This window comes from Numenius arquata, chromosome 5 (genome assembly GCF_964106895.1).
Source record: "Numenius arquata chromosome 5, bNumArq3.hap1.1, whole genome shotgun sequence".
NCBI classification, from domain to species: Eukaryota; Metazoa; Chordata; class Aves; order Charadriiformes; family Scolopacidae; genus Numenius; species Numenius arquata.
In genome coordinates, this window is record NC_133580.1 from 10877544 (window position 1) to 10903050 (window position 25507).

At 46.3% G+C, this 25507-nt stretch overlaps 1 protein-coding gene across 5 annotated transcripts in view; it reads left to right on the forward strand.

Annotated features, from left to right (window-relative positions):
• The window catches only part of GRIA3 (glutamate ionotropic receptor AMPA type subunit 3), a 153734-nt gene extending 128574 nt beyond the window's left edge, over positions 1-25160 (forward strand). For 3 of the 5 annotated variants that reach the window (XM_074147159.1, XM_074147162.1, XM_074147163.1), the window contains 3 exons: positions 5190-5437; positions 5998-6112; positions 24915-25160. In XM_074147159.1, the coding sequence (XP_074003260.1) occupies positions 5190-5437; positions 5998-6112; positions 24915-25160 (609 nt within the window). Of the gene's footprint in view, positions 1-5189; positions 5438-5997; positions 6113-22688; positions 22804-24914 lie in introns of all 5 variants that reach the window. The other 2 variants (XM_074147160.1, XM_074147161.1) reach the window with 1 other exon arrangement.
• The last annotated feature ends 347 nt before the right edge of the window (positions 25161-25507 follow it).

Sequence of the window (25507 nt, forward strand, 5' to 3'; positions counted from 1 at the left end):
AGTATACCGGTTCCATTTCTTGCACTGATATTGCCCAGCGTGAAACGTTCTCCTTGTAGCCCAGCTCCTGGATTACTGGGAGGACCTTATCTCTTTCTCTCCTCCCTCTTTTTTTTTTTAAGCTTCATTAGTTTTGAAGACAGGGGTAAAAAAGTTAACATCAGTATAATCTAAAACTTGAAACATACAGAATAAAAAAAGGGAGAATATATACATTAATTTTAAAAGTAAAATTGATTTGGGTGAATTTGGCTCATGACTGGATGACCGACAGTAATCGCGCGTAAGAGAACATTTTGAGCTTGACTGCTGGGAAATAATTTCCTGGTGCCAGTCATAAGAAACAAAGGTCCATTTTGGTCATTTTAATAAAATAAGCCAACAGGGTGCATGAGACGAGTGTTTTGAAGACGACCTGCAGATCATGGAGGAGGTGGCAAAGAGGACAAAATGTTCTAAAATAGGCAAAGGGCATCCCTGTAACATACTTTAACTATAGAGGAAAAATGCTGTTTCTTTCAAATATAAGAGCTTCGCCACTACTCAGTAGCGGTGGAGGTGACGCAATGTCACTTCCAGCAGAAGCGTGAGACAGATGTCTGCAGAGGGGGAAAGGTAATTCGGTCAATGGGAGAAGGCTTCAGTCACAAAGATATTTTAGAGCTAAATTTAGCCAGCATCAAGAAATCGTCCAAGGTGTGCTGGGTTTTGGAATATACCTCTAGGCAGTTTGGGATGTGCAAAAGTGAAGCCAAGGCATCTGGTCCCGCTCAGCTGGAACCAGGTTTGCGGGTGCTGGGGTTTTGTTGTCATTGAATGGATGGAAGAAATAACTGCAACTGAGAGGTAAACCTGACTCCTCCCGCTGCCGGTAGCACGTGCCCAGCCCCGTCCAGCTGCGCTTCGTGATGCTGTGGCGCACTGGGGGTTGCTTTGATTTTTGCTTTCAGTGCTGGAGCCAACCGCACATCAAAACCAGGAGAATTAGAATAAAAGACGGTGTTAAAATTGTGGACTGATTGAATTGGCACCTTCTTTTAAAATGAACGTGACGCTACCCAGAAGCCACGTGCATTTAGGTACGGGTTAGTAACGGGCCGAGTGGAGTGAGCTCTCGGCACGAGAGCTGCTGGCTCTGCTGACATGGATGGGAGCTGCCTGCACCCTCGCGCCCAGGTGTGTGTGGTCATACCTCTGCACAAACACCTGCAAATAAAGAAAAAAGGTGGCACGATTGACAAAGCAAAGGCCAGCTCTATTTATATCTGCAGCAAAGCTTCGATAATGAAAAGATGCTTTAATGTGTCCCGAGGCCTAGATGAAACACTGAAAATGTTGCTTTTAAGAAAAAAATGATAATAATATCCCCTTGAAATCCCGAGGAAATGTGTGTGACGGACTTCTTGAGAGCAATATCAAAGGAACGAAATAGGAGTTGCAGAGCATAGGGAGTTACTGCAGTTACGCGCTTTGAATTGGTTTAAATCTTTGCTTTTAAGCTTTTTTTCTAAATATCTCTTTAAAAGTAACACTTTAATGAGAGGGAAAATGTTTTACTGCCGCTGAACTCTAGCAGCAGTGCAGATCTATCAGACCTTACCTTATTTTGGAGTGTAAATCCTTTCTCTATTGTTGCTTCCGCTGTCTGGCCCCTCTCGCAGGTGTCAGACTCCGGGGAGGGCACGCAGGGGCTGGCAGGGGCGGCGAGAACGTCTGCAGAGGAGGACAGATGGGTGAAAATGTTCTTTCAGCACAGGATTTGCAGCTTTATAGTTAGAAAGGGAATAAAATTTCCTTTTCTGAAAGTCTTTTAGGGACTTCTGGGGGGGGGGCTGAGCAATTGAAAAATTGGAAAAAGGAAAATATTTAGTCCAAATACCATCTTTCATTTCATCATATTGTCTCTTTGACCAGCTTTAGTCAAGTGGTTGTTTCGTGTCATTGAGCAGATGTTAAATTCGGCTCCTGGGGCAGAAAATGCCCTCAAGAACGTCCGATTGGGTTTGCAGGTTTCACAGCTCCTCTGGTGGCACTGTCCCTTTCTCTGAGAAGCCTCATCATAAAGTGTTATTTTGGCCTCATCATGAATTTAGGGGAATGGCTGCAAAGAGCAGTGCTAACTGACCAGGATGCAGTGGCTGGAGCCCATCACCTCCCTGGTGACATCCGTGGGTCCTCACCCAGGTGCCCCCAGACGGGCTCTGGGCGCTGCGAAACTAACTGGTGCCCGATGCATTATATTTTAACCTTTCCAAGTCAATATCATTGCTAGCTCGCATTTTGGTCTACTTCTATGAAATCAGACTGCTATACTCCTTTAGTTAATAACAAGATGTTATGAAAATCCCACTTTGCAGAAGAGCTGGGCAGTGATCATATAGAAACGTACTGATTTTTATTCACCACATCATCCAAAAGAGTTAAATGAAGGGAGCAAACTATAAAACTTATGCTATTTGTTAAAGTTGAAAAGAGATCTGGGTTTGAGTCGTGGAATTTGTTTTTTTGAAGCATGAATGATGATATTCACCCTTTGCTCTTGGAGCAGGGAACGTGCTTTGTTTGGAGCATTTGCAGCCCTGAGCGTGCTGTTGGCACTCATCAGATAACTGTTATTATTAACAATGCACAGATGTATTGGCAATTGCTTTCAGGTAGTCAGGCCAGCTGGAAAGAGTATGAAAGAACTTATTAAAGACAGATATTCCGGTGTGAGTTAGAAGATGAAAAGGAAAAGAAATTCGGGTTTATCTATGTAATTAAAGGCACACTCTGCAGAGGAAAACAAGCAAAAGCATACGTAGTGCATGCACAATTTTTGAAGGCTGATCACTTTAGCTTGCTGAGAGATATAAGAGAAAAAGTAAAGCTGTATTTTTACCTTCATTTTGTCACTTTGATGCCCATTTGCAAACATAAATGGACAAGTGTGCTTGTATTATTTATGCTAAAGGAAGTTGAAGGTTGTAAGGACGGGCACCTTGAAACTAGGACACGCCAGAAGTGCCGTTGCTCGTGCAGTCTCTGTGTTGGCCAGCCAGGCTGTTTCTCTGCCACTTGCGCAGGTGCACGCAGCTGCCACGCAGGCTCTGCTGCCCACAGAGCACGAGGATGGTGCATCCACTGAGCCAGTGACCACCACCACCTCCTGGCACCCCTAGTAGCCCCGGGGTTCCCACGGCCCCTCCAGCGGGCACCTGGGAGCAGTGCAGTGCCCTGGGCAGCTCCCGGCAGGGAAGGAGGTGTGAAGATGCCCACGAGCATCAAGGGGGTCATTGAAAAAGCGGGAGAGGAGGTAGTGGGCAATAGAGTAGCGTGTTGGAGCTGCTGGCCCATGGGTGCCTGACCGAGAGCCCTGATGAGACACCTCTCCCGGGGCAGGACCCACGGTCCCGCTGCCGGCTGGGGCTGGAGCTGCCCCTCTCCAAACCCGCCGTCGGGGGCTGGCAGAGGCAGCCAGGCAGCGCCACTGTCCTCATCTCAGGTTATTTGGTGTTTGCTGTTACAGGGGGAAGCCAGGCAAATCCCCTCACGCCCTCTCTCACCTGTGTAAGGATTATTTCAGGCTCCATTTATATCCCCCTTCCTCCCACCGCTTCTTCACTCCTGATGCTGGACAAAGGAAGCCATACAGCCCATCTTTAGCCAAGAAATGCTCTCCGTTGAAATCCTTCTTGCTTGTTTTTCACAGCCACCACCCAGCCAGCTCCTAACAAAGCTGCACTGTATTGTTGTCTCTCTGATTTCCTGTTGTTGATTGGGCTGATTTTAATTGGTTTGCATTTTCAGTTGTTTTTCAACTCATCAGGAAGGATAATTAAAATAAAATCTTGCCCTCTGTGCTCCTCTCAATCTGTTGTAGCGACACTAGCTGAGCGTGTTAATCTGAAGTCCGGTGAAGGCAGGGCTTACTCCCTGTGAAATGTTTGGGGGCTGGCTGTTAAGCATTACAGTATTCAAAACACATTAAATTGTCCTGAATGAGGAGGAAGCATGTCTTGATCATCAAGCTGATGGACATTAACAGTCTTCTGCCACAGGTTTGTTAAATTTGAACTAGATTTAGCTACTGCCTGCCTCATTCCCATTCTGCAGGGAAGGCTGTGGACAGGAAACTGGCAAGGAGTAGGAGGCATAAATTCGAGATACCCACAGCTTGGACTGAAAGCCTTATATAAATCCTTTGGATTTCTAGACTTTAGAGAAGTACAGTTGGCATTACGGCCTTCTGTCAACCAAGCAGGAAAGTTTAACCAGTTAGTCCAGGATATGAATGCTTCAGAGTCTGGAGGTGGCTTTAGGATCTGAGGGTGGTATAAATGTTATTGGTGGGGAAGAGGGAGAAACGGAAGTAACACATTTCTCGACATTTCCAGGTTTACAAAACCTGTATGCTGAGCTAGAGGCTGTTAGGATTGGCTCAGTCTCAAAACAGGAAAAAATACATATACATGACACACGAGCCGTTAACCAGCAATTTTTTAAGCTTATTGCCAATACTTGTGTTTGCTATCTTTTAGGAAAATGTGAAACTGAATTTTGAAAGTTTGATTATTAGTTCGTAAAAGATTCTGTAATTACTATTTATATCCCTCATCTGAGCATCGTTATTAGAAGCCGCTAGAGCTGTCCTGGTCTCCTGTATCATAGACCTCCCATCGCCACTGTGAAAAGCAGGCTCCTGCCTTGCTGGAAACTCGTAATATGCAACCTAATAAAATAGGTTTTTCCTAGCTGCGAGTTAGCACAAAAACCAATGCTGAGGATTTGTGCGAAGAGGAGAGGCTTCTTTTGCATCTCTTGCTCATGATGAATGAGCGAGGATTTAAACATCCTCCCTCTGGTTCAGTAGCAGAGCAACAGGCAGGCGGATAAACCCAGCGCAGAGGAGGAACCGAGATGCGGGGACGGGTGTCCACCATTCCTCATCCTGACTGCCAGGCTGCCGATTACATGGCAGTTAGTAAAATGAACGTTGGAGATATGTTTCCCCCTCCCCGACCATTTTATGGCTTGGTCATTGTTCAGGGGGCAATGTGTCTCTCTCTGAATTACCTTGACTTTTTTATTTGTTAGCCTTAATCAATTATAGAGTGTTAATTATACATCTCAGCCGAATTAGCCCAAGGAGCTCAGTCTTGTGCCCTTGCCAACGTGCCTCTTCATTTCCCTCCTTTTGTCTCTCCCAGAGGTCAAAAATAGCCGTCTACGAGAAAATGTGGTCGTACATGAAGTCAGCCGAGCCCTCGGTGTTCACCAAAACGACGGCGGACGGGGTGGCACGGGTGCGGAAGTCGAAGGGGAAGTTTGCCTTCCTGCTGGAGTCGACGATGAACGAGTACATCGAGCAGCGCAAGCCCTGCGACACCATGAAAGTCGGCGGCAACCTGGATTCCAAGGGCTATGGTGTAGCAACCCCCAAAGGCTCAGCATTAAGGTGGGTGGAATAATATAACAATATCCATGTTGTTATAGTATTCCACCTACCCTGATGTATTGTGTTGTCATTTTCTTTCTTGTGGATTTTGAGGTAACTTTAAAGTTTAAAAATCTTCAATATTCCATGGAGTTAAATAAGACGGTAAATTATGGTTTTGTTTATTTAATGCATCCATTTTTTTAGTGTTCTCTTCGTGTTGTCCTCTCTGATTGTTTGTTGCTGTTTTAATTTTACAGTTCAATGGCTTTTTCAATTTAAATGGTAAAAGCCGAGTTAACCTGCCATATGTGACGAATGTTAACTGCATGATGTGGTGTTCTTGTTACTTTTTTTCTCAAAGACGATTTCCCCATCCCGCACACTTCAGTTTTGAACAAATGTTATCCTCCATGCCACCTTCCAATATTTAACCCTGTATTTGCTGTACGGACATTTTGATAGCTCCACGTTCTGTGAAATTTTAGCCAATTTGTCCTCTTGTGCTCCTTTTTTTATACGTTACGATTTCCTAAGCATTTGTGCATTTTTTCTTACAAGTTATGTTTTATCGTTTCAAGAAATGCTGTTAACCTGGCAGTATTAAAACTGAATGAGCAAGGCCTCTTGGACAAATTGAAAAACAAATGGTGGTACGACAAAGGAGAGTGCGGCAGCGGGGGAGGTGACTCCAAGGTCAGCCTCAATGTCACCACAATCGGGTACCTTAGCAAAGAGTAATCGGCAAGGCTGTTATTTCACTTCTCAAGGGAAACAAAAAACCAAACAAAAAAGCACACAGATTTAAACCATTTGAATAATTGTGGTGGGGAAAAAATAGCCATTTGCTTGCCCAGTAGCTCTTTCAAAGAAATGGTCTGATTTCATATTGTCAGCAGGCTTGGTCAAGCTTGGAAACCTTATTTAACTAACAGATAGAAAGTCCAGTATCGGTGGGACCTACACAGAGCAAATCAGTACTTATAACTGTACGAGAAAGCAGTGATCACATCTGGCTGCCGTACTAACCCCTGAGGACAGAGCTTCAGTCCTCCATGGTTTAGCTGTGATGCAGAGTGGAGTTTGAGAGGCTTTTTTCACCAGGACCAGCTGTGCCGGCACAGACCTGGAGGCGAGAGGGGTCCCTTCTCCTTTGCTCTTTTGGGGAGGGGGTCAAGCGAACCAGTAACAGCATGCACTGCTTTGCTGGGCTGAACTGGTGCCACCAGAGCCCCTGGGAGGAAGCCTGGTCTCCGGAGAAGAGGTGCGTGGGTGGGTCTGTAGCTCAGGGAAGGAAAGGGTGGCTGCTCATCTATTCACAGCCTCGGGTCAAGAGATGAGAGGTAAGCAACCATCATAGCAAATACCTAATGTTACACAGAGATGGTAGTCACCCGGTAATGGTAAAATAATAGCAATAGCAGTAACGCGTAAGGAGCTAGAGCTTGCAATAGGCAAAGCTGAAACGAGGTATGCTGCTTGCAACAGCCAAGTGTATTGATGCACTAAACTGGAAATTAATCTTACGGAAAGAGATTTTGATAGTTTAGCCTAAAATATTCAGATGTCACCTCTTCTATATCACTGACCGGTCTTCTGCACAGCCCTGTGCAGGAGCACTGCCTCTGTTTGCTGTGCTTTTGAAACAGATGTGCATTAAAATCCTGGCTCCAGTGACCGCGGTGGGAAAGCTGTCACTGCCTTCTGCTGAGCTGAGGCTTCCCCCAGTCTTTCAGATAGCCAGTACAGTAACCAGGCTCTCAAAGCTGCTTTAATGACCTCATGTATTGCAAAAGTTAACTAGGGTGCTTTCATATTGCCAGCCTTACCCTGTAAAACTGGCAATTTCTGCAGTCTTTAACCTGGTGAGGAGAAGCTGTAGCTAGAATAGGCTGGGTACTATTGGTCACCTTGGGCACAGGAATTACCAAGAAAATAATTTTAAAATACATTGTTATATTGAAAAGTACTGAGATTAATTTTCATAGTGACACTCTCCTACAGCTAGGAAAACCTGTTCTTAGGGCACAATAACTCCTAATGTCTCTCATAAAAATGCTTCAGCTTTGGTCCAAAATCAATAATAACAGTATTTTCAGTAAACCACAGTTTCGGACAATTGCTGCAAATTACTGCTGCATTCTATTAATAAGAGTTGCTTACAGTTGGCTACGTAGGAAATTGCTCAGCTACTCATCTCTGATGTTAGCAAAAACCACTGTGTAATAATAAAGGACAGAAAAGCTCTCCAATTCCAGTTTGTTCAGTAACTGGAGGCCCGCAGTGCCCAGCAGCAGCCTGGAGATGAGTGCGAGCTTTTTTATGCCTTTTAGCTCTGCTGCTCATCCTTCGCGCAGCATTTTTATATATTCTGATACTTGCCAGTATATTAAATGTTTAATATTCTCTTGGGATCCAAAACGTGTTGTCCAGTGCTGCCTCCATGAAAGAAAACTCTTTGTACAAACCAGCTTCAATGAACTTCATTGCTTCGAGTTCATTGAATTAAACTCAGCCAACTAATGCTCACAGCCCTGAGGAAACTAAGAAGGACTTTTAAAATGGTTATAATTAGGGCAGGGCCATCCTTTTGGTTTTGCTTGTGCTGAAAGGCCTTTTACAAAGTGTGGTACCATACTTTAGCAAGCCCTTGGCCCTGGTCAGTGACTGCTGAGGGAGTGGAGTCAGGTCTGCTGTGGTACCATGGGTAGGTGTCCAGTGAAAAGGGAAGGGGAGCAAACACAAGGATGCGTGTTTTGCTGTTTTAGTCTGTAAATCACAAAGTGCTGTCTTTCCACAGTTTGTCATAACATGCTGTGATGAAGGACTACCTGTTTCTTTGAGCTACAGACATCGGCTCTCAGGGGCACAGCTCAGCCGACAGACGTCCCCAGGGAGGAGAACATGGGTCAGAGAAGACTTCCCACAGAAGACTAAGCTAGGGGAGGTGGTGAAGGGGTTAGGTGTTATTTCTAGGGATGTTGTAAATCAAAGGGCTTTTTTGTTACAAAGTGGCTTTTCTTTTGAGGTAGGGTTCTGTAGGCATTGAATGCTGCAGGCTGCAATGCTGGGACATTTCAGCAGACAGGCAGATGCCTTCCCAGCAACACACACCCGCATGGTGGCCACCAGCCCCAAGTTCAGGCTGTGGTCTGGCCCCACGGGAGCCCCACTGCCCTCTCGGGGAAGGTGAGCACCGGTGCTGCCCTCCAGGCACTATGGCCCCAACAGTCTCGCTGGCCGACCTCTCCTCTTCTCTGTCTTTCCACCAGAAGCTTGAGTTGCCCTTGTCATGTCATCCCATCTCTCCGGTTAATTGTCTATATGAACACGGCTTCACTTACAGAGCATTTCAGAGGAGTCACTTCAAAGCGGTTCCTTTTTTCCCGTTTCCCTTAAAGGAGGTGGTAGCTGGGGAGAATCGGAGAGGACGGGGTGGTGAAGGTGCCTCAGGTGGAGATGCAGACCTTGCGCCCTGTCACACAGGGTGGCAGGGGGACCCTTACTTGCTCGGGGCAGCTCTCTCTACCGGCTAAGCTGACAGACCACCTCTCAGCTTCATCAGTAGAGACCCAGGCTTGGGAAATCGCTGCCCCGAGTTTGTAATCAGCCACTTCCTACCTACTGCCAATGAGTTGTGTGTAGCTGTGAGTCGTTGCAGACTTGATGGTGACAGTTTCTTAAGCTGAATTCCTCTGTGCGATCTGATATTCTAGCTTGCGCTGAAAGCCAGAGGTAAGTATGCAGCCTGTTTGCTTGTGCCAGTCCCCATCGTTGACCACAAAGGACCCAGCCACCCAGAAAATGCCCTCCCTTGCTCATCCTCCCTGCGGTTTGGCATGCGATTCGCCTGTGCTTGGAGATGAATGATTCCGAGTTGTGAGTTCACCTCTTGTTACCGTATCTTTGTCGCCATTGGAAAATTAAACACTGGCTTCAAATTTCACAGGGATGTTGATTCATACAGCAGCAAAAAGAAAAGGTGTTTGACTGACTTCCTGCAAGTTTTTTTATTCTACTTGTTTACACAGACTGTAAGGTTAGTCCTGTGAGTATCCCGTGCTCTTGGAGTCGCTTGTAATTTAAAACTTAAAGAGATTGTGCTCTTTTAATGAGATTGTTCTAAAGGCCTCAGCTGGCATATGTCTCATTTTCAGTGCTACCAGTATGTGCCAGCACTGGTGTGGAGCAGAGGGTGCCAGTCTGCCCAGCACTATCTTGGCTGTTGGTACTGCCCTGACACAGGGACTTACCCCATTTCGGTAGTGGTCTTTATTTAAGAAGTCTGAAGGGGAACGTGTGGCTCCAGCCATACATAATTTGTCTGTGATGCATGTCAATACGTGTGGGCTGACTTGGCTGGTGCAGACGTTCTGGTATGTTCATTAAAATTTGTTCGCGTAGCTCTCCTAAATGAGCGTGAATTTAGTTTCATCCATTGGATTCATGGCAAAATTATACTGTCTTCAAATTCTCTTATACATGTAAGATGAGTTCTCAACGGTGAGAGGATGCAAAATAGCAGTTATAAAAAAAACATATTTTAGGAAATATGTTGCAGTGTATTAGGAGTTTGGAAACTAATTATTTTGTTTATTATACAATCCTATCATCTCAGAGCTGAGTGATGGCTGAACAGGAATTTAACAAGAAATAGACAAAAGGGGATGCAGACGGTGGTAGCAGACTGAGTGACTTAAGTGAAACTAATTATTCAGTTGCATAGGAACAATTTTCTGCTAAGATAAATTTCTATAGTTATGCTGTTGATACATTTCTTGTATTCTTATACCTTCATGGTAACATTTAATGACAACCAACATAGAAGGAGATTCTTTGAATGCAGCATCTCGCCAAGTTCACATGCCAAGATTCTATGCTAATTATTTGACTTAATTTCTTTAATATAATCTCTTTTAAGCCAATATCTCTTTTGGAGTACGTCTCTGGAATGACATGCAATGTAATACTACTTCATTTTTCAGTTGTTTTTTTTTTTTAATCGTAGGATTACTTTTCCAGCGTGCCAGTTGAGTTCTGCCCTCAGAGCCGTGCTCTGTAAAGCATCACATTCTCAAGCCCTTCCGAGCTGTGAGTGTGGCCATTAGCAGATGGGATTTGTTCCCCCATTTCTCTGTGCTATTTTGCTTTGATACATTTTCAGCACAGCCGTTAGCATTTGCAGCATAATTTGTTTTAAGTGGCATATTTTTAGAAGAAATCTGTTATGCATTATTTTAGATGATACCTGACATCTAAAGAGCACCATTGCCAAATGTGTTGTGCTTTAAAGAGAACATTTTGGGAAATGGCTATCTTAAAAAGATAGCTGCACAATTTATTTGAGCAATTTGTTTGAAATTATGTTCATCAGCATGAATTTACTTGCCACCCATTCTATAGGCCTGGGTTATGAGCTGGAAAAAGATAAAATGGCTGGTCAGAGCCAGTGATAGTAGCTCAGAGCTAATTCATGCTCAGAGCTAGGAAAGTAATATGAAATCATTGTATTGTGCAAATTAGTCACAAAGCAAAATGATACTTTAAAAGGAAGACATCAGAATATTTGTTTAATTGACAGCTATTACTTTATAGCGTATTAGGAAATAATACTGTGTATGTTTTGTGCCAATAATGAAGTCTTAATGCTCTAGGAGTGCATCGGAGCATTTTGCTTAGAGCATTGCCAAGAAGGGCAGAGAGCCCGCTCTGGTTTGCAGAAGCATCTGTGCTGTTGTGCACATTGTTTGAGGGTATTTTCCTGGGAGTGTAACTGGGAGACTCAGAATGAGAATCTGGGGTGAGGCAGGTTGCCCAGGCTGGGAAGGAGCTGGTGGAGTCAGGGCTGGCCTCAAAGAATTGGGAACTGTTTTGTTTTGCCTGTATAACATCGTGGGACCAGCTTTGCTGCCTTGATGAAGGTGGACCTGAACGTGCAAGGAAAGGCGCTTGTGCGGTGTTATCTATGGCAGAGCTGGGCCTTGTGCAGTGACACTATGTCCTGCAAGAAATCTTAAGAGAAAGACTTGTGACTCATGCACTCATTTTGATAATACCTGTGGTGCTTAACAGGAAATTTCCATAAATTGCTTGCCTGAGTCATTTATCCTGCATTGTAAGCATCAGTAAGGGAAAAGCTGAGGCAGAGCTCCTTGGCATTGGAGAAGGAAAAAAGAAAACCAGCAGCTCGAAGTGGGGCTACCAGCAGCAGGAGCGGGGCTCTTCCTTTGAACGTCTCCCTGCAGGTCTGGGCTTGGCTCTTTCCTCTTTACTGGTAACTGCTGTCACTTAACATACAACGGGAAAAGTAAATGCCTTTCTTCTTCTTCTTCAAAGTAATTCTAATGTTTCAGCATTGAGCTCATGTGGACGCAGGCACTTGTGCTGCTCTGGTGGATTGCTCTGCGCTCGCCAGCACTGTAATCATGGGTCGGATACCTCTAGCTTTATGCAAGCGACGTAGCAGTTCTTTAAATGTGTAGCCTTTGGACTAAGCAGCACCTGCCTGCAACCGGCTGAGGAGCCCGAGAGCAGGAGTCGCAGAAGAAGTCGTCCCAAGAGGAAAATAAATCATAGAAGACGGGGGGAAAAATGGCTGTGTCTAGAGGCAAGAGAAAGAGAAGGTGAGGGGATGGCTCACATGCAAGGTAAGTTGAGTCTCTTGCTCATATCCATCCAGGTTAGAAAGGATCCAGGCAATGACAGGAAAGATCCACGTTGCTGTTTCAGTTGTTGGAGGTTTAAGCGTGACATTAGGCATCTGCCCTCCCTTATTCCGCCTCCCTGTTCGAGTAGCTCTTCCTCCCACACCCTCACCACATCTGTACCTCCAGTCTTGGGCACTGCTGTAAATGAACTACAATGACTTGTTACGGCTTGTATTTCCTAATCCAATAGGCATGTATTATTGCATTAGCACTTGGCACTTCTATTAAATCATGATCCTGTTAGTACAGAGTTTAATTTCTTTGAGCTATATTTATGAAACATATAAATATACTTTCCTAGAGATGGTTCTGCTGCCAAACACAGGCTGCAGACTCTCTGCAAAGAGTGGAGGAACTTGCCGTCTCAGCTGGTAGCACATCTGGCTCCGTGCAGGTGTGTTCAGAGGGTGTGTAGGTGTTGCAGTAGCAACGTGCATCTGTGTATGTCTTCCACATTGCGGCAAATACAGTATCAGTTAAAACACATGAATTTAAAACGCCTGCCTCTGGTTACTGCAAGGAAAAAACCCACAGATTCCACAAGGATACAGTGGTTGCTCCAACCTTCCTCTAAGAAAAAAAGGCAAGAAACCTTGAACTGACCAAGAGAACATTATTTATGGAAAAACACAGTAATGAAGACTAGAACAATGTTCTGTTATGGAGAACTATTTTAGCTGCTAAATACTCAGCAATAACTAAAAAAAAATCCATCCCCGATAGATCATTTGCACAGTGTTCAAATGGCCGTTGCAAAACCTGTGTTGAGCACCCTCTGCAAAGCCTCTTGTTTATAGTCATTTGCTGTCAGAGCAGAACTGAAAGCCTGTGTAAGGGTCACTAATGCCCTTTCAACAGAAGCAATCCTCACAGGCTGGCACATGGTGTCACTACAGCAGGAGAAGCCACCACCTGGCTCCATCTCCCACAGCTGCTGGCGATATCACAGTCTAAACAAATTTTAAAAACTACCTTTTGTGCTATGTCATAGATAAAATTTTTGTCATCCCACGACACCGTTTGGTACCAAAAGACACAAACGAGGCAAAATGTGCAGTGGCCTCCTGAAGGAGGGTCCCAGCCCAGCTGTGGGTGATGGCCACGGATGAGCCCACGGCTGGTGCTGGCAGCTGGGGAGCTGCAGTCCTGGGGTGCTGCTCACCGGCACCTGGGGCCTCGGCGCCTGGAGCAACAGGAACTGCATCTGGCTCTGCCATTGAGGAAAAACGACATCCTTCTGCTGGGAGATTTATTGCGGTGCCCGATGCCTCCAAGCGCTATCCCAGCCACCAACATGCACTGTATTTCTTAGGTGGCCGGGGGATATATGGGGCTTGAGGCAACAAGTTTTAATCTTCAGGTTTTGAAAGCTCTTTGTCTTTTCAAACTAGATGGCTTTCACTTTTATCCCTTCCTCTGCCCACCCATAAAGCATTTCAGTCCCTCAAATGTTAAATCTTGTAGATGTGCGACTGCTGGTAATACAGGGCAGGGAAAAAACGGTGCAGGTCTGAAATGGTACCAAAGAGCAACCAAGCGTTCATTCCTTAAAGAAGAAATGCCTGGTGCTTTTCCCATGAATGTTGAAAGTCAGTGTGAAATACAGAAGATCATTTTTTGAGACAGAAGGAAACAAATAGGAATAGTGAGTGACCGTATGGTTTTATGCCTGTATTATCAGGGCTCTGTTCACTCCTGCTTGAAGTACCGGGTAAATCTAGTCTTCAAACAAACATAGTGGGTTTTAATAATGAGCCAGTTTCCATCCAAAATCTTCCCCATCCCTCATGCGTGGGTACGTAGCAAAGATAAGTTGTGGCACAAAGATATTGTTAAATTGGTAAATTATGACAGGCAGCTAGATGTGATCTCAGAAAGAGCAGAGCACTCGGACAGTACATTCACCCGCAGGTTTTGTGTCTAGTCAGAAGTTATTTGAGTAACAAGATCTGACAAAAAGTCCATTCAAGAGTTACAGATCAGGCTGGGATTTATAGAGCTTGGGGGAATAAAGTGCCTTATTTGATTTAGATGGGTCTTTAACCTCAAGCAATGCCCTCTAGAGAGTAATGTTGGATTTGGTATCTCTTCGTGAATTGTTTCTATCTTTATATTTTGATGATACCAAGATGGTTGTTAGTGAGATTTTCATGGTATCCTGTCAAATTAAGCAGAGTGCTTGGGCTTGATTTCTGCATTTGCCAGTGCCCTGTGCTGCTGTGTGCCCGCGTGGGCCAGCTCAGGGATGTGTGACTCAAGGGGTTTCTCTGCAGTGCTGGATGCGGGGCTGAAATCTTGGTGCAAAGCAATGGTACAGTCGTTCGGGGTTGTTCTTCCTGTCCCCTTCAGAGAGTTACCTCTCAGAGCACAGTAAAGGTGACACTTTCCACATGTCTGCAACAAGCTTCACACTCTGCTTCCCCTGAAGTCAGTGGAGATTTGCCAGTGATACCAACAGGAACAATTAATGCAGCGTTTTCAGTAGTTTTACCCTAGAGGACTTCAGAAAGCATTTTGAATTAAGAGCATGCTTGTTTCTTTGCGCCTTAGTCCACTTGCCTTTCCTCTGACACTATGAAGTGGATTTTAGAAACCCAGACAATTGATGTCTAAACTCTTTGATGTTACAGTGTTGTTGGTTGGGTTGTGCTGAGCTCAGCAATCCCAGGGATGCTCTACCCGGCAAGAACAGCTTTGGTCATAAGAAACAAAAAAAATCCTGCTGCAGAAGTGAGAGTGCTCTAAATATGTCAGATTCCTAAATTAAAGGGATTACATAAAAACATTAGGGATTAAAACAAGTCAAAAAACAACTTTATAATGTACTAACCAAAACCTGGTACCACCATGGACTTTTGCCTCCTTCACGTCACTGGGATTTGGTCGGGAGGGTAAGAGCCCCTTGCAGGAGCTGACTGAAGGGCTCAGCAAGGGTCACAGGGCGGCTCAGAAGGAGGACATCACGCTTCATTAATCTTACAATCTTCAGAGGGCCGGGTTTGCCAGAAACCTCCTGCGGCTTTTCGTTGCTCTGATCCCACAAATCAGCAATAACCCTGGCCTAGCCAGATATTAGACCAGATTTACAGCTGTTCTGTGCCCCCACGGTGTGACACAGCCGGAGCCCAGGGTGCCTTTGGCGCTGTGATTGTGCCTCCCCTGATGTGCCCAAACGGGCAGTGCCAGCGCACATTAGAACACAAACAGCTTTGCTGTAAATACCGCATCCCTCGTGATGTGTGCCTGCATTTCCCCTGCGCTTCTCCAGCCACAGTTATTTGGCATCTGGTGTTGTACTGATGGGGAAAAAATGAAAAAGGGCATGTTAGTGACCGCACAGGATTTCACATTGTGCAGATGCAGTATGAGGCACATCAGGAACTCGAGTCTTTGGCCTTCTAGCCAGACCTGTTTGCAATGGACGGGGCTCCTGTTGGCCGTGTTTACCATATGTTTGGAGACAGCATCCACCTGCCTTGTGAGGAGGATCCCCATTGCCAATGGCCTTAAATTTCTTAGCGTCATCACTGAGTGAACTCTCCATTCCTGGGTGAGATGGCACACATCCCTCCCCAGTGCCGCTGGGGACGCAGACATCCTGCTTGTGTAGCACTCCAGAAGCCACCAAGCCCTCCTGCCTGGGGACCGCTCCTAAGAGCCATGGACCTGTGGTGGTTGGAGCTCTTGCTTGGTGATTGGCATCCTCCCGAGCTGGTCAGGCATCCCTCCCCGGGCTGAGGTGCTGATCAGCTCTTCTGCAGCTTGTTCTCTGCTGTCCTGAGCCTCAGCCCCAGGCACAAGTGGAGAAAGGACGTTTTCAAGACTGGAGAGAAGCTCTCACTACTGATCTATTCTGGTCTTCCTTCAAGTTCATGAGTGATTTCTTCACCCTCTATCCCAAAAAAAGCTACATTTGGACTCTCAAGATGCTGCAAGCAACAGTACTGACAAAATGCCACGCCGTACCCTATAGACCAAATGCTCCATAAAACATCAGAAACAGGCTGCTGATGGGTGGAGGAACACCTGCAGTTTGTAAACCCAGATGGCAAAAGATGCCAAGTCAGCCTTCGGGCAGCCCCACTGCCTGGGAGATTCAGTGCCACCCATGCACTGCCCACTCCATCTTGCACAACTCTGAGGAAGCCCTTTAATTAGTGCTTCAAAGAGCCTTTACTTGTTACACCTTTTCTTTGCAGCTCCCTTTTCTGAAAGATCGCATCTAAAAATTCTAAATTAATTCTGAGCAACAGTTCATCTGGTTTGAGGGAACAGTGTGCTGTCTGCTCTCCTTGGCAATGATCATTTTTGGGTATAACATTTATATTACATCCATTAGAGCATAGAATGGGATGAGAATTATCCAAAGCTGTTCCAATCACCACTTAAATCTTTATTGATTGCAAGTAATAAACATAACTATGGCGTTGCTGAGACTTTATGCCACTCAAACACCGGTTACACGCAGCTGACGAAAGTCTATGGATTATTGGGTGAGATTTTCAAGTCCCAAAGTGACTTTTACTCCTAAATCTCACCTGTAGTGGTCACCAGCTCTTCTCTGTATCGCCTGCTGCGACTTGTGAGGACCAGCCCAAACACTGGGCTACAGAGCCATCAGTACATCCCATCGCTCCTTCTGGGAAAAAAGCCCTTTCCTGGCAAGGAGACCGGGATGTTCTTTTCATAAATTAACAGCACTTTTTCCAAGAAGCTGCTCAGACTCTTGTGCGCAGTCCGAGTTCATTCAGGGAAGGATCCTGTTTGCAGCACCGGCACATAAACACAACGGCCAGTAACTGCAATCAGCTTGCCAGAAGAGCAACCTGGCCAGCTTTTGCAGTTTTATGTGGGACTTCAGCCTGCCAGGTCTCTTTCTTAAGCTGGTAGAAGATAGAGTGATGGCACTCGATTAAAAAATCTATGTTTTCGCTTTATCTACTTTATATAGGTGAAGGTGAAATCATGAAAATGAACCTAAAAGGTCGTTAATCAAATTTAAAACCTGGTTTGATTTATAATTTGAGAGGGGCAGAAGTTATACCTTTCAACATTTTGGACTAGTAAAGAACTATTTCTTTGATGATTAATTTACTTTTCGTCTGCTTCAAAGTTGTTCTGGCCAGAAAGAAATATTATAATGCCACCAGTTTTCTCAATGGAGATAAAAATTACTGCAACTAACCTGAAACTGGTGCTGTGGCAAGAGGAGGCAGGACAAGAAATCCCTCAGACAGGGTGAGGGTGTCTCGAAGAGAAGTAAGAAGAGAGAGCAGATGAGCTCTGTGTCATCATGTTCCCTCTTTTCCATATTAATGGAAAATAGATAATAATGAAATAGAAACATAATAGATGCTCTAAGAAGAGCATATAGAGGCTCTTTCTTCTGAGGGATGATCTCACACATCAGGATTTTTAAACTGAACCTGAAGCTTTGGGGACCTAGTTCAGGGTGAGATTTTAATGAGTAAGTGCACATCATTTTTCATAAATCTGTTCACTCCATCAGCATCGTCCTGTCACCAGCACCAAGGGGTGCAGCAGGACCTTTGGGGCTGGTGTCCTGAGCCCAGAGGGGCTGAACTGCAGCAGGGAGGAGGCCCTAGGGCCACACAGCAAAGGGAAGAGGAGGTTCCCTTTGAGATGGTGCCACGTTGCATTTGGAAAAAGACTGGCACAGCTTGTTTTGTAGCAGTAACTGATGGCTGAAGAGGGGAAGGCAATGCTGCCGGCACCTGAGTGGGGTCTTCCAACAGGGGAGCAGAGAAACCAAACTGCTGAAGTACCGATAAAACCCACCTCTGTCCCAGGTGTAAAATCACGTTTGCAGCAGACTGATGAAGTGAAGCCTGTGAGAATAGGTGGGCACCGATCCTTTTAACATCGTGCCTCTCTTAAATAAATCAACCAAAGCAAATGGCTTAATTTGCCACTGGGGGCAATACTATTCCGTATGAGGCTCCTGGTACCTTTTCTCTAGATGCAAGTCTCCCCGTCATTTGTAGATGTCAGCAAAAAAAATCTTAGCAGCATTTGGTAAAGCTGCCCAACAGATTCAACCTTACGTGGTTAAGCCTGAATCAGCCAAACCTGCTTTCTGGATGAAAAGCACAAGCAAGCAAACAAAAAAATCCTTCTGTTATGGTGAGGAAGAAAAACACGGCAAGTTTCTGCCCAAGAATACCATCTTATGACAGCCGAAACACTGACATCCTGATCCTAATTGCCTCTGTTCGTTTTCTTGAGCATACAGAGCACAAGAGAGCACAAGCTCTCAAACCTCTGAACATTTTACTTTGATAAAAGCAACCAAACTACTAGAGAGCTGGGCTGCAAACCACAATGGGGGGGGAGATGAAAAAGAATCCTGTCATAAAATAAAGGCAGAGGAAAAACAGCTGAAGCCACCCGGGAAAGGGCTGAGGACCTCATAGGATATCCTGTACAGCCCAACAACAGCAACCTAATTAAAAAAGCAGCTGGAAAGCACAAAATTATCCCAGGAAAAAGATGAGAAAATGGAAGTCTTTTGAGAGAGAGACCCAGAAACTGAGCAAGTGATCCTCTGAGCCGATTTTGGGGTGGCACAGCTGGCCAGGGAGGCAGGTGGGCGGCTGGGACACAGCCTTCCTGTGGGACCCACGGCTAGTCATTGAGTCTCTCCGCTCCTCTGCCTCTAAGGCAATTAAAAAAATCCCCCCTCAAACAAGCAGTGCCAGGGCAAGCTCTGAAAAATGCTCTTCCTACAGCCAACAGCCCTCCCTCCCAGAAGAGCCCCACGCTTCCCTCCGTAATAGCAAACAGAACACTTTGCAGCTTGGTGGCCTTTGACCTGCTGGCGTGGGCAGGGTGCTGGCAACACCCCAGGGCCTTTTTTGGATGGGCTGGGTTGCCAGCCGAGGCACAACACGGAGGATTCGCATTCAGTGTGCACTGCTGAGCACTCGGCGAGAAAAATGCCGCAATCCAGACATGCCCTTCCGCACCTCCACTGGGATCTCGGCCAAAGCCATGTCTGACTCTGGCTGTTAAACTGAGCGAGTCTAGGCGGCTACTCAGAGATGGGCAATCAGAAAATGTCCCAACAGCCAGCACTTTTCAATGTATTTACTTAGCTGGGGAATCGGGGAGCTGAGGAGCCCATCCCGCAGCAGCTCACGTTGTATCCCCATGGGTGAAGAGCGGGACCGGGGCAGCAGAGGCGTCGCGCCTTCTCCCACCATCAGGTCACTTGGATCCTGCTGCACAGGGAGCAGCTCGCGCATTGAGAGGTCTCGGGATTAATTACCTGGAAGCAGACAAAATTGTTCCTTGGGACTGATCAAACAAGCTGCATTTCGTGCTCCGTCTGTGAAGCACAAACTAGTGCCTTTTCTAGCACGTTGAGCGGGCTTTTTCGCTCAGGTATGCACTGGTCATCCTAGTGCCCCGGCCAGCAAAGCAGCGGAGCTGAGGGGGGCCAGGAGCCCCCCCCAGTCCCTCCTCACACAACCTGCCCGTCCCATCCCAGCCGCCCACAGTCGGGACGGCTTACAGCCCCCAGCACAGGAGCATCCCAGCACGGTGACAAAGGGTCGGTGGCCTGAAGATGCAGCAGCTCCTCATCACTTGTCCACGCGTCCTGCTCTGCTCCTCGCGCTGGGACAGACGGACGGAGCAAATCACCTCTTTCCTGCCTGGGTTGAGGTACTGCAGTACCTCACCTGACAAACAGGGCCATGACAAACTATAGTGAAAACCCCAGTTTAGGCAAATTCCCATCTGTTTAGTTAAGATAATTTTAGTTTAGTTTACTACTTTTTTTTTTTTTTTTGGCAGTTGCGTGTGCGCAATTAACTGCAATCTTGGCTTTAAAAAAAAATAAAGCACCCTAATTAGCATGTTAAGCCTCCTCATTTCCCAATACTGTATAATGTTGTGAAAGCTAATCTATAATGTATTGGATGTTATGCAAATTCTCTGTACTCCATATGGGGTTTATAAAGGCATGCAAATTAAAAATAGTGTTTGGAATAGGACTGGGGGGAGGGGAAAATTTGCACAATAAAATATGCGGATAGGAGGAAAGGTGTTTATAACCTTCTCCCTATTGTTTGTGTATTCTCAGCTGCACAATGCTTTTCAAAGCGGAGAGATGTATTGCATAAAATTTCTCCAAATTGGATAGTTTTTAAATGAAATTTAAAATGAGAGCACTGTTCCCTAAGCAATAATCCACACCATTCTTTCTGCTGGGGCTTGTAATGGGTAGGTAAGGACACTCGGCTTTCACTGACTTGCATTGCAGTCATGCATAGCTGCTTGTAGTATATTTGCCCGGGTGTCACCACGGGCCTCGACACACCACGGCTGCCCAAGAGGGTCCACGGGGGTTTCTTGGCCAGGACCTGGCTGGTCCCCATCGGCATAAACCATCGGGGCAGGTGCATTACCTGCAGAACCCAGGGCATTTGCAGTATCTGTGGAGCATGCTTTGATCCCGTTGATGTTTTATAGCCCTACCTATAGGTGGATGCAAACGTAGCTGCGATACAGCTGGCTTTTTACGATGGTGGAGGGGCTTCGTGCCTGCTGCCAGTGCCCAGCCAGCAAACACGTCCGTGTCTCGTGCGGCTTGTCACTGCTGCCCGTCGGCTGTGTCCGGCTGAGTGCATACAGCCTTCCCTGATTGATACTTAATTAGATTACAGCTGCTGCTTAAAAATAACCATTTTACAAAAATGAAGTCTTGGCTGGTGTCAAACCGAGCCCTGTGCAGACGAGGAGGAGTGGTGCTGCCTCTGCCTGGCCAGCCGGGAAGCTCTGCTGGTGCAGGCAGAGCCAGTATTGCTGCCACTGGAACCAGGGACCAGTGGTTCTCCCCACCTCAGTGGCTTTTCCCTGCTTTTGCCCTCCCTGCTGGCCTTGGTAACACCACTCTGGGTCATGTTGGTGCAGCCCATGGGTCATTCAGCTCAGGACCTCTTGAACATGCTCATTTTTCTTGTGGTGCCCCACAACCTGCCTGGGCTCGGCCAGGTGCAGCCTGTCCCCCCTCCATGGGCTGCTGCCCTCCAGGATGGCATCTCAGGCCTGGTCTCCTCCCGAAGGACACACAGCTCCTCCAAGGGCAGTATTGCTCAACATCAGCCACCCGCAGCCATCTTGAAGGCAGTTTCATGGCAGATGAGGGAACGGAGCTTTTCTTCACCAGCTGCTTCTTCTAGTATCGACATGCCCCAGGAATGGCAGGGCTCAGCCGCTCCTGCCCTCCCAGCCTGTCGCCGTTTCCCTAAATGCTGCCATGTAATTAAGCTTGTAATTAAGGTGTTCTTGTATAGGTTGTGCTGCTCTTTCTCCTGAGTCTCTTCCTCACTGCAGAGAGTCATGCACTTTGGGCAGGGGTGGGAGAAGGCTGGGGGCAGTGAGAGGGAGAAGTGAGGCTGGCACCGGGGCAGACGTGAGCTGAGCTCCTGCATCTCCTCTGCTGACAGCAGGCGTGGAGGGACCCACGGCGGGGCATGTCGCAGGACAGCCGTGCATGTATCTGCCTGGTGTTGCCCCATGCAAAGTGGCGCAGCGTCATTGAGGATAAGGACCCATTCCTTTCTTCCCCACCGGCTGCCCTGCACGGCCACGGAGTGGGGATCAAAGCTGTTCAAGCAGGAGCAGGAACTGAAGATGTCCCTAACACAGGGAGCCAGTCTCCTGAAAATGGGCAGCAGAAACCCTGAGATGTCACATAAGGAGGAAATGGGAATGACAAACCCCAACTGATGCCTCCTCAGGTGCCGCTTTCCCACAGGGAAGGGACGGGTGAGCTCAGGGCTTTTGTCAGCCCGGGCTTGCGAGCTTTTATCAGCGCCAGAGTCAGCAGCTCCCTTCATCCTGCCGACATTTCCCACCCTGGGCACTTTCAGCCGGTGCTTCCGTGTTCACTAATTTGTTTCATAAGGGTCTGCATTTGCTTATTTTCTGCCACAGTTGCCTGGACCGGTGTAGCTTGGGACACAGCAGCTCCAGGGCAGAGCACGGAGCTGGAGAAGCCCCCGCCGGCAGGGAAACAGCCGTGACAGCTGGCAAAAATCTCCCTCCATGGCATCCGCCCTGGGTTTTTTTGCTTTGCAGATGTGCACACACGCACACACACCCCCCACCCCGGGTGCGGGGGCTGCCCGGGGGTCTGGAGCCGCAAGGGCTGTTTTACTGAAGAAGCCGCAGTTGCTCCTTTGTGGGGCTTGCTGTCTGTTAGTGCAATACGAGGGGTCCTGCTAGATCAAACCCACCATAATCTGTAAAGCTACTGTGAACACCTGCGATTGTACCAAACTGGGAAATTGGCCTTGCTTTGTTTCTGCTACCTTCATTTAACAGTGAGTGCCGATTACTCAAAGCGATATGGGCAGGACCTGGTAATTAGCGTTGCTCTAGCGTTAACTTAAGGGGATGATCCAGTTGCCTGCAGTGTAAATACTTTGTGGCCAGGAACCCTGCTTTATCGCTTTGTATAGTTTTAAAGTAGTTTAAAGATTGAATAACATAAAATAACATAATATAATGTTATTTATGTTATTTCCCACGTGAAGAACTCCTGTAAACCTTGCAGTATTGAAACTCAGTGAACAAGGCATCTTAGACAAGCTGAAAAACAAATGGTGGTACGATAAGGGTGAATGTGGAGCCAAGGACTCCGGAAGTAAGGTCAGTCGCTGAAGGTCTTTTTGTACTGATTAGCAATCACATTTTGACCCACTGTTTGTTTATAAAAAGAATGACTTTCAAAAGTTGGTATTTACATTTTGAAGGTTGAAAGAAAAGAATAGAAAAAATAATTTAAGTCTCTGAACGTGACAGCATTTTTCTTTTATGCAGTAACAGACTGTAGTTGTAAGTATGTTTTACTGTTTGAGTATTTTGCTAGAAAAACATGGAAAGAGAAGCCCCCAAAGCCTCCCAAGCTGGTATCTTCATTTAAATGTGCAAGCTTCAGCACAGTCAATGTCTATTATTCAGGCCAGCATCTTTTCTTATTTTTAGTTTTGTTGCACAACCACATTTCTGTTTCAAAATTGTGACTTAGATTGTCTATATGTCAGTTTGGGAAACAGCCACATGCTTGCTAAGGGTGGACAATTTCAGGACAGACCCTTGATAAAGAAAAAATGCCCTTCCTGCCCTATTTCCCAATTCAGTTTGAAATTGGTTTGATTTTAAACAAAAAGTCTAGAAATACTATCGGTAACTCATTCCATAAATTTTGTATGTAATTTTTTTTTTTCTGCACCATTTTGCTGCTGTACTGCCCTGTGCCACACCAGCCGTGCTGCGGGGCCAGTCAGCCTCCAGCAGCTCCTCAGGCAGGAGCCCTGTAGATCCCAGTGGAGATCCCACCCCTGGGGTGACAGGTGGATCAGCCCAGTAGCTGCACACTTAAATTGCAGGAAATTTATTTACACCATTCACTTAAAATAAAACACAGAGGATTTTATTTTTTCTTTAATGCTTATAGAGCCATTAAGTAGAAAAACACTGTAGAAGTACTGGGCTTTTTGGAGTAAAGGACATTTTCAAAGGCACCAAGAGGAGGAGAAACGCAGCTCCAGCTGAAATCAGTCACAGTTGAGTGCCCAACTCCCTTGGTGCCTTTGGAAGTGCTCTCTATAATCATTCAAACAGAAAACTATAATTTGGAAGCACCCTCTCTGTGTCAGAGGACAATTCCAAGTTCCATTGAAGCCAATAATAAAAAACTCATTGATTTCAGCTGGACTGGAAGTTGCTTAGGGCACAACCCTGTAGCTGTTGTCTGAGAGAAACTTGGGATCCCGGGGCAGCTGAATATGCAGCAGCTGCAGAAGGAAACTAATTGAAAAGAGGTGTAAATGAGTAATATCTTAAGTTTAAATGGCAGGCTGTCTGCTACAACTGCCTCTATTCAAACTTCCTGTGAAACACACAGACACTTACAAGGTAGATCATGTTTTATTTTGACTATAAGCAAGTTTTGCTGTTCCTGGAGATGCTCGTACACTGAGCCCCCGGGTCCAGCCCCTGCCCGTCCCATGGGGCTGCCAGCAGCGATGCCCGCACACAGCCCATGCAGCAGCAAAAGGGTTGCAGCTCCATTTGATCTGATTACAGAATCCTGTTTTTAAAAAATGCAAGCCTTCTCCCCCATCTGACATGTATTGAAGGCAGATAAACCCTGGCCAGCATTTTTTTGTGTTACAATGACTGGTTTTATTCGGTAACTCCCTCTCCCTCAGTCACCAAAGGTGCTAGTTTAGTTTAGGGCTCTGCTGCTTGACCTTAAAGTAACTGACCGTCTTCCTAGGATGTGGTTTTTTTTCCCAAGTGTTGAAAAAAGGGTAGATAAGTTTAGCAGCATCTCAATAATTTTGTCTACATTCACCAAAACCAAGTGTGCAGTGGTTTGGGTTTTTCTTTTTCTAGTTTTACAATGGCCGCCTGTAAAACCCGCTGTTTTACACAGCCACTGCTCTCCCCGACAGAGCTTTCCTGAGGTGCCTTTGCCACCGGAGATGCTGGGCCAGGGGAAATCAGTGGCCAAATTAAAGCTCATCGCCTTGGGAGTCAGCCAGGGTTTCACCCACCAAAGGGTGGGAGACAGAGCAGTCACTGCTGTGCAGCCTCGGGCTGCCGGGGACGGGGGGACAGCAGTGACCCACAAGCGGGACACTAAACGCCATGAGCGTAGTCATCCCAGCTAGGACTAAGTGCAAAGTAGCCTGTTGTCTGTCTGTCTGTCTGCTCCTCACAGCAAAACTAACGGCGTGGCTCGTTTCTCTTAGGACAAGACGAGCGCTCTGAGCCTGAGCAATGTTGCCGGGGTTTTCTATATCCTTGTGGGAGGCCTGGGGCTGGCCATGATGGTGGCCCTGATCGAGTTCTGCTACAAGTCTCGGGCCGAGTCCAAGCGAATGAAACTCACCAAGAACACGCAGAACTTCAAACCTGCTCCTGCCACCAACACCCAGAATTACGCTACGTACAGAGAAGGCTACAACGTGTACGGCACAGAAAGTGTGAAAATCTAGGGGTACGGCTACTGGCCAGGAACTAAAACCCTCTGGTTTTCTTTCTTTCTTTTTCTTTCTTTCTTTCTTCCTTTCTTTCTTTCTTTCTTTCTTTCTTTCTTTCTTTCTTTCTTTCTTTCTTTCTTTCTCTTTCTTTCTTTCTTTCTTTTTTAAGCTGTGTGTGGTATTTCTTTGTATGCATCAGCAGAGTGCTGCAAAGGGGCTTGAAACATCGTCTAGTGACAGAGTATGTGTGATTTAAATTTCTTTCCTGAACAGAAGTAAGGTACCATCCTGTATTGCAAACAGTGATAGCTGGCTTCAGCCTGAAGTGAGTAACTCCTCTCTCCAGCATTGTGCTAGTTCAG